Here is a 12177-nt window from a genome sequence, read left to right on the forward strand (position 1 = left end):
TTTGTTTTTTTGACATTTGAACAATTCTATTGATGAAAGTTGACATGTAAATAAAGGACCTCCGGGTCAAGATCCGGATCAATTTTGGTGGATTATGATTTGATCCATCAAAGTGGTTTGGATCAGATCGGATCGGCCCCAGTTTACTTTACAGCAATTCTTGTTATTTTTCTTTTAATTAAAGAAAAAGATTGCCATGCCTCCACTAATTACAACTTTCGAATTACATTATTATTTTTTTAGAAAAAAGAATAATAGACATTCCTTCCTCAATCCTAGCACAAATACACGGTCTTGGCCGTTCACATGTCATGCCATGAACTTCGCTTTTGAATCTCCAATATCCTACACTCTATTGATCTGTTCCATTGGATCTTACCAAGTTGGGAGCTGGGACCCACGTTGAGAGGATCTTGGTCATGTGGCAGAACATGCATCATTGCCAAGTGCCAACCCCCCGTTCTTCTATTGCTGGCTTCAACAAAACAGAGTAATCTTTTTTATTCATTTTCAAAGAAAAAATAATAAAAAATTTAAATGTGAGCGAGCATAGAAATCACCTTAGCCCTAAATATTTTTTGTTTCATTAACAAGATAGGACAGTTTCTCATCACCCAAAAAGGAATGAGAATCCATTCACCGCGGGCATGGAATGAGAGGTAAAAGTATCGGGAGGGTAATTTAAGAATGGGAAAAAGTTCTCTGTCTTGGAGTGTGGCCTACGCCAGCACTCCCATGAGTCTATCTCTCTTCTCCCCATGTGAAAAGATATTTCTGCCCCCTTATTTTAAGGAGGAGAGAGATAGACACATGGGAATGCTGGTGTAGACCACACTCCCGTACAGAAAACTGCTTTCCCTTAAGAATATACTATATAACCTTATAGGGGTTTGTGAATCCTAAGATGACGGGTGAACCGTCGTCTATGAGTAGAAGAAAATCTTCTCCCAAATGATAACAAAAAATTGTATTTCAAAAGCACCTCTATTGGTAATAATTTTTTTTTTCTGGGAAAGGAGTAAGTATGAATGTATACTATATGATTAATAATTTTTTATTTTTTTTTGGCATATGTGGATTTTTATACGAGTTTTATTCATGGTGAGGAGCTTGAACCAATCAATCCCACAGTTCTCAAAGCCCTTTCCTTTTCAAAAGAATTCTTCGACCAAGATACCAAGAAGCCGACATCCAAACGTGTGAGGAATATCTCTTGGTGCCCTTCTTCGGAGAATATAATTAAGATCAACCTGGTGCAACAATTCTAGAATTTAAAAGAAAATTGGCCAAATTGTCCTTGCGAGTTGGGTTTTATTGAAAAAAGGAAATAACCAACTCATCTTTTCTAAATCGATTAGGGTTTTAAGAAAAGGAACACCTCCTTTGCATATGCACCTTGAAATTGAAATTGAAATGTTGAATTTGTGTAACCTTTTTCAAAGGGATAATTTCTTAGATCCACTAAATAAGAATTGAAATTACAAGATAGGTACTAGTATCTATTTTAAAAAAGATTTTCGTAATTCCCATAGTTAGTTATTGGTCATGCCCATTGTTAGCAAAAACGTGTTTAAAATTCTGTTTTAAACACATTCTTGGTTTTTACCGTTTTAAACATGTTTTGCCGTATGTTTCCCAAGCATACAGTAAAAAACGGCAAACAGTAAGCATTCCTGTTTTAAATGCATTTAAAACACATTCCCCTTTTTTTGGCGTTTTTTAAGACATTGGACTTAATTGACCATTTCTCTCTCTCCCGAACTCTGATCAACCTGATTCTTTCACGGCCGTAAAGATGACTCGAAGTGCTACATTTTTCATGATATCACCTTCAACTAAAGATTAATGCACGGATAGCAAAAATAGAAGCATGTATTTCAAATAAAAAATCCTCAATTTATATAAAAATAGTGCTATTTTTTTGGTTTCGTTTTTTTTTTTTTTTGAAATATAAACGTTTAAAACCCATATCGTCCGTTTTTCGTTTTTTACTGTTCTCTATTTTTTTGACCGTTTTATTTGACTGTCCGTTCGGAGTTTTTTATCGTTTAAAACCCATACCGTAAAACTCCATTTTTTTGCCATTCCCATTTTTGCTAACTATACTCAAGCCACCTCATAAGAAAATAAAAGTGAACTTTCAAAAACATCCTAATCTCTCTTCTCTCTTTGGTTTTTTTTTTTTCTTTCAAAACCTCAATTCTCATTTATGACTATTGAGTTGGAGCCTCACATTAACATCAAGTTTCAAAAATCTACGTAATCCAAATCCAACGTTTCTTTCTAAAAAACAAATAACAGTTTTAATTCACAATGGGAAAAATAAGCTGGGAAGACCATGATGTCAAGAAATAAAAACTGAAATGGGGAAAAGAACAGTAAGACGCACACCACTATCTACCTTAGTGCGTTTATTCTTTTCTATTGTTTCTCTCACTCTCATTAAGTTTCTTGAGCGATACGATTGATCTGGATTGGAATTGGCAGATACCAATGCCACGTACTAAAACCCTGGTTTAGATTTTGTCGTTAGAGTTCTTTTTTTTTTTGTGGGTAATAATAGGAGCTTTTGATTTGTACTCCGAACAAATGAAAGAAACAAATTAAGATTAGATGGTGAGAACGGATGAGTGACAAACAAATTAGGATTAGATGATGGTTTTGGGCTTCTTTTTTTTTTTTAATCCGTTTCCTTTGATTTATATCCCAACAAGTAACTGAGTAAGGTGCAATGCTCTACGGTGTCGACCCCATAGCTTTGTTTTTATTTTTGGTTTTTAATATAATATAGGAGGTTTGATTTGTACTCCAACAATTAAGGGGCATTTATGGTTATCTTCTCATGCCACTACATCTCAATCTTCCCGATATAAAGCAGTTTTTTAACTTTTAATATGGCATGAAGTCAATTATCTAGGATATTATCCGAGCAATCTAAAATGATAAATGAAGGTTGTGGCAATTTTGGAAGTTCACTTTTATTTTTTTCTTAGATGGCATGAGTTCTGTTAGCAAAAACGCGTTTAAAACTCCGTTTTAAATACGTTCTCGTTTTTTACCGTTTTAAACTCGTTTTGTCGTATGCTTCCCAAACATATAGTAAAAAATGACAAACGGCAAGCATTCCCGTTTTAAACGCGTTTAAAACACGTTCTCGTTTTTTTGACGTTTTTTAAGACCTTGGATTTAATTGACCATATCTCTCTCTCCCGAACTCTGATCAGCTTGATTCTTTCACCGACGTAAAGATGACTCGAAGGGCTACATTTTTCATGATATCACCTTCAACTCAAAATCAATGCATGGATACTGGAAATAGAAGCATGTATTTCAAATAAAAATTCCTCAATTTATATGAGAATAGTGGCATTTTTTTGGTTCCCTTTTTTTGAAATATAAACGTTTAAAACCCTTATCGTCTATTTTCCGTTTTTTACTGTTCTCTGTTTTTTTGAACGTTTTATTTGATCGTCCGTTTGCAAATTTTTACCATTTAAAACCCGTACCGTAAAACTCCGTTTTATTACCGTTCCCGTTTTTGCTAATTATGAATTGACCAATAACTAAGTATGAAAATTAATCTCATTAAAAAAAAAAAAAACTATAAAAATTAAGTAAATCTTTTTAAAATAGAAACTAGTGGGTGTAAAACAAATTTGAAATCTACCTATCTTGTAATTTCAGTTTTTATCTAGTGGATCTAAGAAATTATCTCTTTTTCGAAACCTTATAGCGATTTGGGGAAGATGTGTTGGTTTTTTCCCTTTTTTTGGAACCCAATTTGCAAGGGCAATTTGGTCAATTTTCCTTTTAGTCCAAAGTTAAGGGGATGGGTGCATTTGTTAACTTTTTACAAAAGTAGGGGGCATGCATAATTTCCCAAAATGGATGAGTGTTTTTGTAATTATGTGATACCTCAGGAGAGGTACGAGAAAATTTTCCTTTATTTATTTATTTTTTATTTTGATATTTGAACAATTCTATTGATGAAAGCTCACATGGGAACATGGGGGATCTTTATCTCCTCAATTTACATGACCCTTAATTTCCACGATTCCATCTAATAGTGGGGCGGAAATGACCACCCTACCAGCTGCCCGGGTGGGGTCCACCTTCCTCTATTAGAGGGAATTGGGAATTGATGGGTAGGTCAAAGATTGCCATGCCTCTGAGATTACAACTTCCAAATTACATTATTTTTTTCTAGGGAAAATTGACATTGCTTGGTCGCGTGGCTCCTTTGTGCCCACACAGGAGTGCGCAAAATTAATGGTTAATCTCTCTTGAAATAAAAAATCATATTCGTGTTAATGACCGAGCCTGGGTTGAGGCCTCGACTCTGGCAGGGCCGGCCCGACCTTGTATTATATAATATATATTTATACAATATATAGAGAGTCGGTTTTGGTCCAATGGTCAAAGTTGGTTCTATTGTGACTAAGTGGTTACGGGTTTGATTTTGGAAACATACTAAGATGCCAATTTATTTATAGCATGGGCTTTGCTAGTTCCACAACTCAATGGGCTATATTCTGGGTCGGGTTGGGTTTAGGGTATGCTTAGCGCTGCCAGGGTCGGCTGGACTTGGGTTTGGGTTAAGGCTCCTAGAGTTGGACTAGGGTTCCGGCCTAGCCCAAACGATTGACACCCCTAGGTCCGAATCACAAGTTTTATCTAATTACTCTTGCTTTTTCACTTAAATTATTGAAATGCCACCCGTCATCTTGTGGATGGCATACTCGTAGATAGGGGGTGCAAGTTTAGCCTTGGCTCGCCTTGAGCCCAAGTAGAGACTAGGCTAAGATACCCTAGCCCTGATGGTGAGTTAAGGACTAGGAATTTCTAGCCCTAAGTCAGGGTCGGGCCAAGCCAAGTTTGAGGCCTCAAGCTTAGCTCAATCAAGGACAGCCTGACCCTAAACAAGACCTTCTTTTCCCCCCTCCTTCCAAGGTATATGTTATATAGGGTAAATGTTCTCACATGGGGGTGGGCAAAATGACCGCTCTACCCCCTAAATGGCCAAAATGACCGCCACATCCCGCCTCATGTGTATGGGTGTAGCCTGTGCTTCGAGACAAAGAACATTGCCCCATATATATATATTATATCAATATATATTTTATGGGAAAGCAATCTCTGTAGGGAGGGCAGGGGCCACACGTGTGCGATAGCCAATGAGAGCATGAATGTTGGCATCTTGGGGGTGGGACGGTCATTTCGCCCCCACTGTGTCTGGGCGTGCCACTTGCGTCTCCCGCAGAGAACTTTTCTCCATATTTTATAATATAACTTAAAACAAGGTCGACTAGGCGGGCCGGGCTCAACTCGAGTCCTCAACTTTGACTCAAGGCCATAAATTTCCAGCCTTGTCCTCGAGGACAAGGTATCTCAGCCCAGGCCTGTTCAAGCTCAGGGTGGATTCGGGCCTACATGGCCAAAATTGCACCCCTAATTGGAATGGACAAAATAGAGATATTCTTCTTGCTCTCCCTAAAATAACTGTATTTAAAACTTACCATTCTTCTACTAAAAGTCTAAAACCGACTCAATCCAATCCCACGATCACAGGAAACTCAACCGAAACTAAACTCTTAGGAAGTAACTAAAAATAACAACTTTATAACAACCCAACACCACAGAGCAACACGAACTTAAAATCAGTACTCCAGTGCATTATTTGTGCACGTTAAAATCTCAGCTCAAGCCATGGAAGAAGAGAAAGGAGTGGTGATCCAGAAGTTGATTGACATAATTAATGAGATATCTGCATTCTCCGACTACAGATGTTCCCTCAAGAAGCAGTTTTGCAACCTAGCAAATCGATTGAGGCTCTTATTGCCCATGTTCGTAGAATTCAGGGACAACAAAGACTCCATCCATGATGACACTATGATTTCCCTCTCGAATTTGAAAGAGGCTCTGGAATCAACTAAGGAGCTCCTCCGATTGGGCAGTCAAGGGAGCAAAATTTATTTGGTGAGTTCTCAATGAACTTCCCTTGTTTTTTTGTCGTTCAATTCTTCTGTTTGTGGAATTAGAAATTGAAACTCTCTCCCTCTCCCTCTAGTGACATCTACACTTTTGTTGTTCCATTATCCGTTAGGGTTAGGGTTCGACAACAACTACAGTATATTGGGACTTGATTGATTGGTGATCTTCTCTGCTCAATTTCCTATCGGAATTAGCGTTAGCAATTTGATGCACAATCTCATGCCAAAAATTTCCTTCTTAAAGCGATTTCCCCCACTTCTGCATATGGGTTTCTTACAGATATCTTACATTGGATTAGATCTTGGGGTTGCTTTATAGTTAAGATACATCTACCTAAGTTGAGATGATCTGACTCTTAGTATTTGGAATTGATAGACATCTTTATTTAGGAATATCTTTGTCTTTGTTTCAATCAATGTCCGTTCATCATGTAAGTTTGATTATTCGGTCCAAAAAAAAAAGTCCGTTTCATAAATCATAACATCTGATCATCTCTGTATCATCTATTGTTCTGTTTCATACTCTGTAACTTCGTGATGATCAGCTGTTAACCTGAGTTTTGGCTTCGCATGGAATTGGCTAAAAGGAGATTCGGGTTGTTGTGAGACTGACTTTTGCTGTAACTGGGTTTTTAAATGCCTCAATTGCTTTTCTTCCTCATCAGAAAAATAGAAAAAGTTATTAGTTGATTCTCTTTGGCATTAGTATCTATCTTTTTATGTTTACCATATGAAACATTTAATGGAACTCCACTTTCAGGAATGTTAGGGATTTCTTCCGGTGAATGAACTGGAATAAGTCATTTTGTCATCCCAATGTAGGAGTGCCAAATAGAATAAATTGGAAGATTAATAGGTCCTATTACTGAGATACTATCTGAAAAGTTTTGTTGTACTTTCTTCCTCTTTGTTAAGTGTTGTGTGTATGTGCACACACACAGAGTTGCATGGGCTAATGAGCTTGCATGTATGTGGGCATGTTTGTTTTGCATGTTGTTTGCTGCAATAGTTGTGCAGCTTCTAAAATCCAACACTCCCAGAGTTTTCATTCCCTTTAAGTTTATTGTTCATAGGCTGCTGCATTTGTCTTTTACTCATGTTACTTTTGCATATGAATTTCACTAACTTTGATTCCTTGGGTCCTAGATATCTTATTTATTTCTTCCGTGTTGCTTGTAATCCTGCCTTGGTTTTTGTAAGTATCCCAAAGTGTATGTGCTTTAAAATGCAAGACATAGAACAACTGTTAAGGATGTCCATGTTCAATGTATTTGTATGTTAGAAAAGGCATGTGAGTCATCCTTATCTTACATACTTTATTTACTCTTGTAATCGAATCTATAAATAAACAAGGCATCTGTCATTCTAGACAAGCCAGTCAATTCTTCTCAATCTTCTTCTCAACTTGAAATTGAAGCCCAAATACTTTGGGTACTTTTTTATCACTAGGAGGAGTTCGGCCCCACGCATTAGAGGCTTCGGCCGCCCAAGGCTGAGCATGGTCAACTAAAACTTGCTGCCTCCACTTGTTGACCGGCAATGGCACCACCACCCACTGCCACTCACCAATGGGACCTTCGGTCCTCTCCTATTTCTCACTAAGGCTTCTTTTGAACTCAGCTATAATGTTCCTGTATCTTAGGTAATATCTCAACAGTACAACAATGTAAACACAACACTATAAATAGTATACGTGAAACCTCTCAGAATCATTGAGAGTTTGTTCAAGTTTTCACGTTTGACTTGGTCTTAGACCTTTTGAATTGGTTACTTAACACCAAAGAAAGGGCTGGGACCCCTAGCAAGGATCGACGAGAGGAACAGTGGTGCTGTAGTATAGTCTTCATTAGATTTATGAGGGAGTGATTTCATGGATGCTGTTAGGGCGATCGTTTAATTTTTATTAGGTGGTTGAAATCGAAATGTTATCAGGCATATCGTCCAATCCATATCGTTATTGCCAGTCCCCACTCTGACTGACATTCGGCCAGATATTTGCTGATATCTGTACGGATCAGTCAATTCTGTATCGGTATTGCAGGTGGGTGATCTGATCCACAGTAGTGTGATTTAAGTCCTTTCATTAACAATCTGTTCACACTTTTAGCTATTTTGCAAAGGAAAAATGGAGGATTGATTCTGCATGGAGTCTTCGCATGTTCATTTGAGATTCACTAGTTGTCTTTCATACCAACTGCTTTCCTTCACGTATAAATATTCTATTTGTTGGAAACAAGGTTTTAGGTATTGGGTTTGGATTGGGTGTATTGACAATCAGTATTGAGATCAGCAGACACGGATTGGACTGATACTATGCTGATATCTCCTCCCCCTGCATTCCCCTTCAACTCGCACAAGATTGGGCCATATGGACAAGGCTGCCATGGATCTCAAGTTTTAAATCCTTGTTTGCAATAAATTGTGTACTTTTTTAAAGTAGTTGGTTATGTAAATGTGTATACGTACTAGTAGAGACTAGGATACCTACGTCTATGTACATTGTATGAAAACTAACTGTGACGTAATTGAGGGTGTGATTTCCCTCTTCCATATAAGAAATGATGACATGGATATTGTGGGAACTGGTAATCTTGTTTGACCAGTTTGCTTGAAATAGGATTTACACCAAACGTTTAATAAGAAGGTAAAGTTACAGGCTTCCCATACCTTGGCTTATTGGGTTGCTTTAGGTATGATACAGATATAAGTATCATATTCTTGTGGGTTATTAGAGCAGAGAGGTAAGACTGATACATTGACCTGCTGTCTTTGAGAAGCTAAAGAAGGAGCTTGTCAAAACCATGATGAATCATTGACATGCCACCTTTGAGAAGTTAAAGAAGAAGCTTGTCTAAATCATGATGAATTTAACAATACAGAGGTCTTAGCTATCTTCTGTTATGTTATTTATAGATGTAGGTAGATGCCTGCTCTTGTACCGGTAAGTAGATGTCGGACATCTGCTGCGAATAGCCTTTTAGTGCCTCTAATTCTTCCTCTTGCTCTAGATTGGAAAAATCCATATTAAGTCGGCAGAGTAAGAATGCATAAAGATGTCTTGTTGTGACATGCCCTACCGTACATGGAGTGGGGGGCAAGGATAGATAGACTGGGGATGCCATCTGTGGTCAATTGAGATTTAAATCTCTCTTCGTTTTGTGTCGCACATTACAATAAATGATCAATTCATAAAGGCATGCATACATGTGTACATAAACATGCCTGCCTTCGTATCAGCCCCTAAGGATGCCAAGCCAGTAGCTTTATTTTATGTTTTTTATTGTGGTTGTCTATTTTAGTCTCCCCCCCCCCCCCCCCTCCATTTTTTGACACTTTCTTTTCTCTGCTTGCAGGTCCTGGAAAGGGAGCAAATAATGAACCAATTTCAGGTAGTGACAGCTTGGCTGGAGCAAGCTCTGAGCGGAATTTCCTATGACAAACTCGAGATATCAGATGAAGTTGAGGAGCAGGTATTGATCCACCCCTTAGCCTATGGTATACTTCAATGGCTAGTGATGTAGAGGGCCACAGGACAATAGTTTCTTCTATTTAATCATTTCTGTCGGAGGTTTTTCTTCTTCTTCTTCTCTTTCTCTCTTGATAATCATTCAGTTGGAGGGATGGTTACGAGACTTTGAAATGATATCTTGAAATCCCCAGTGTACTTGGATGAATGTAAACGATGGTTTAATCGGCTACCAGCTGATGATTTCTTTTAAATATTGGACATTGGTAGGAACTTTCAAGATTGTGAAACAAGTATTAATAGAGGTCCTCCGCATTTTTCTTTCTCAATAAGAACTTGAGAGTGGACCAACAGGGAATGTTTTGTATTTCAACCTTAGGCATAATATGAGGAGGTCCTGAGGTCTGATTCTCCATTTCTTTTCTTAATTCTTGTTTCCCACCCCAGGTTGAGCTTGTGCTAGCTCAGTTTAGAAGAGCCAAACAACGAAGGGTTGATGCACCTGATGTTGAGCTTTATGAAGATTTGTTATCTGTTTACATCAAAAGCAGTGATGCAGACGTTGATCCCGCTGTGCTTTGGAGGTTAGCTGAAAAGTTAGAGTTGATGGGCATAAATGACCTCAGACAAGAGTCTCTGGCTCTACAAGAGATGGTTGTCTCCAATGCTGGGCATCCTGGGGAGAGCATAGAAAAGATGTCAATCCTACTCGAGAAAATTACAGATTTTGTGCTGACTGAAAACCCTGACACGGGAGCTCTTGAAAGTGAAAAGTGTACTTCAAGTGGCAATACACAGACTTCGGCTTTTGGGAATCCAAATTCTCTGGTCATACCAGAAGCTTTCCGCTGTCCGATATCCAATGAGTTGATGGAAGATCCAGTTTTTGTATCCACAGGACAGGTATATATGCCAATATCAATCTATTTACTTTTCTAAATGAAATGGGATTTCTAACCTAATGGATTATTTTTCCTGGTTGAACTATTGAATGTGTGTTTAAACCCCCTATGGTGGTCTTTGTTGAGCACGGGGCGTGGTGGCTATTTGCTTTTCTCATGCCCCAACTTCGTTACTGAAGCTTTCCGTTTTTCTTTATTGTAGATCTATGAGAGATCATGCATTGAGAAATGGCTTGCAGCGGGGCATCTCACGTGTCCAAAGACAAAACAGAAACTTTCCAGTGCTGCCTTGAAACCCAACTATGTGTTGCGTAACCGCATAGCTCAGTGGCGCAAGGCCAATGGGATAGAACCACGTTTCAAGATTGATTTTCTCTTTCGCAAACTGACTTCTGGCAACCTTGAGGACCAGCGATCAGCTGCAGGTGAGCTGTGCCTTGTTGCCAAGCGCAATGCTTCCAACATTGTATGCATTGCCAAGGCCGGTGTCATTCACCAACTTGTTGGCCTCATCGTCACTTCTGACCCACAAACTCAGGAAAATGCTCTCACTGTCCTCCTGAACCTTTCCAAATTCAAGCATAACAGAGAAAGCATCATATCTTCTGGGGCTGCCCCTGCTATTGTACATATGCTCCAGAATGGGAGTATGGAGGCAAGGGAAAATGCAGTAGCCATACTATGCAGTCTCTCTATGGTGGATGAATACAAGTTGACAATTGGTGCATCAGGGGCAATACCAGCACTTGTGACACTGCTTAGTGAAGGTAGCCATAGGTTAAAGACGGATGCGTCAACAACCCTCCTCTTCCTGTTGTGCAATTTAGAAGAGAACGGGGCAAGGGCAGTGCAGGCTGGAGTAGTGCCCACACTGATGAGAATGCTGACCGATCCTGGAGTTGGATTGGAAACTAGAGCATCATCCATACTAGTTTCACTCGCAGGCTACCCCGAGGGAAAGGCAGCAATAGAAGCCGCAGAGGTTGTAGGCGTCAAGGTTGAGGTGTTAAGGAGTGGTCAGTCAATTGTAATTACAAGGTCCAACACAAAATAGGCTGACTATTGAAAATACCCTATGAACAATACTAGTTATACATAGAAATTGGATATACCATCAAATTTCACATAAAAAATAAAAATAAAAATAAAACTACACACACGGTTGGTTAATCAAGAGTAGAACCTATCCATATGGTCGAAACTTTCATTAGAATTTTAGTTTTTTATTTTTTAATTATTATTATTATTATTATTTTGACATTTGAACAATTCTATTGATGAAAGTTGACATGGGAATAAGGGACCTTGGGGTCAAGATCCGGATCAAGTTAATTTGGTCGATTATGATATGATCCGTCAAAGTGGTATAGATCGGATCAGTCCTAGTTTACTTTACAGCAGTTCTTGTTATTTTTCTTTTAATTAAAGAAAAAGATTGCCTTGCTTCCGTTAATTACAACTTCCAAATTACATTATAAATATTTTGAAAAAAAAACACGTTAGTTTGATTGCATGGCTCGTGTGCCCACGCAGGAGTGTGCAAAATTATTAACCAGTCCCTCTTAAAATAAAGAATTGGATTCGTGTTGATGACCAAGAAGCGATTTCTTTTCCTCTTTATTATATTTTCTCCCATTTCTTTATATAATAGGCATTTCTTTCCTCAACCCTAGCACAAATACAAGGTCTTGGCCATTCACATGCCATGCCATGAACTTCGCTTTTGAATCTCCAATATCTTAGACTCTGTTGATCTGTTCCATTGGATCTTACCAAGTGGGGAGCTGGGACCCACTTTGAGAGGATCTTGGTCATCTGG

At 38.5% G+C, this 12177-nt stretch overlaps 1 protein-coding gene across 1 annotated transcript; it reads left to right on the forward strand.

Annotated features, from left to right (window-relative positions):
* Nucleotides 1–5688: 5688 nt before the first annotated feature.
* On the forward strand, nucleotides 5689–11412 carry LOC122655743 (U-box domain-containing protein 13-like). Its single transcript, XM_043850053.1, has 4 exons — nucleotides 5689–5976; nucleotides 9344–9460; nucleotides 9904–10359; nucleotides 10561–11412. Exons 1-4 carry the CDS (start codon nucleotides 5707–5709, stop codon nucleotides 11410–11412), a joined length of 1695 nt encoding a protein of 564 aa, XP_043705988.1. The 5' UTR covers nucleotides 5689–5706.
* Nucleotides 11413–12177: the final 765 nt, after the last annotated feature.

Source organism: Telopea speciosissima, chromosome 1 (assembly GCF_018873765.1).
Source record: "Telopea speciosissima isolate NSW1024214 ecotype Mountain lineage chromosome 1, Tspe_v1, whole genome shotgun sequence".
In the NCBI taxonomy this organism is placed as follows: domain Eukaryota; kingdom Viridiplantae; phylum Streptophyta; class Magnoliopsida; order Proteales; family Proteaceae; genus Telopea; species Telopea speciosissima.

Bases quoted from the DNA above. Each gene is read 5' to 3' on its own strand.
- LOC122655743 (XM_043850053.1), top strand. From the start codon at position 5,707: ATGGAAGAAGAGAAAGGAGTGGTGATCCAGAAGTTGATTGACATAATT. The intron at 5,977-9,343 runs GTGAGTTCTCAA...CTCTGCTTGCAG, and splicing joins AAGGGAGCAAAATTTATTTG to GTCCTGGAAAGGGAGCAAAT. The intron at 9,461-9,903 runs GTATTGATCCAC...TTCCCACCCCAG, and splicing joins CAGATGAAGTTGAGGAGCAG to GTTGAGCTTGTGCTAGCTCA.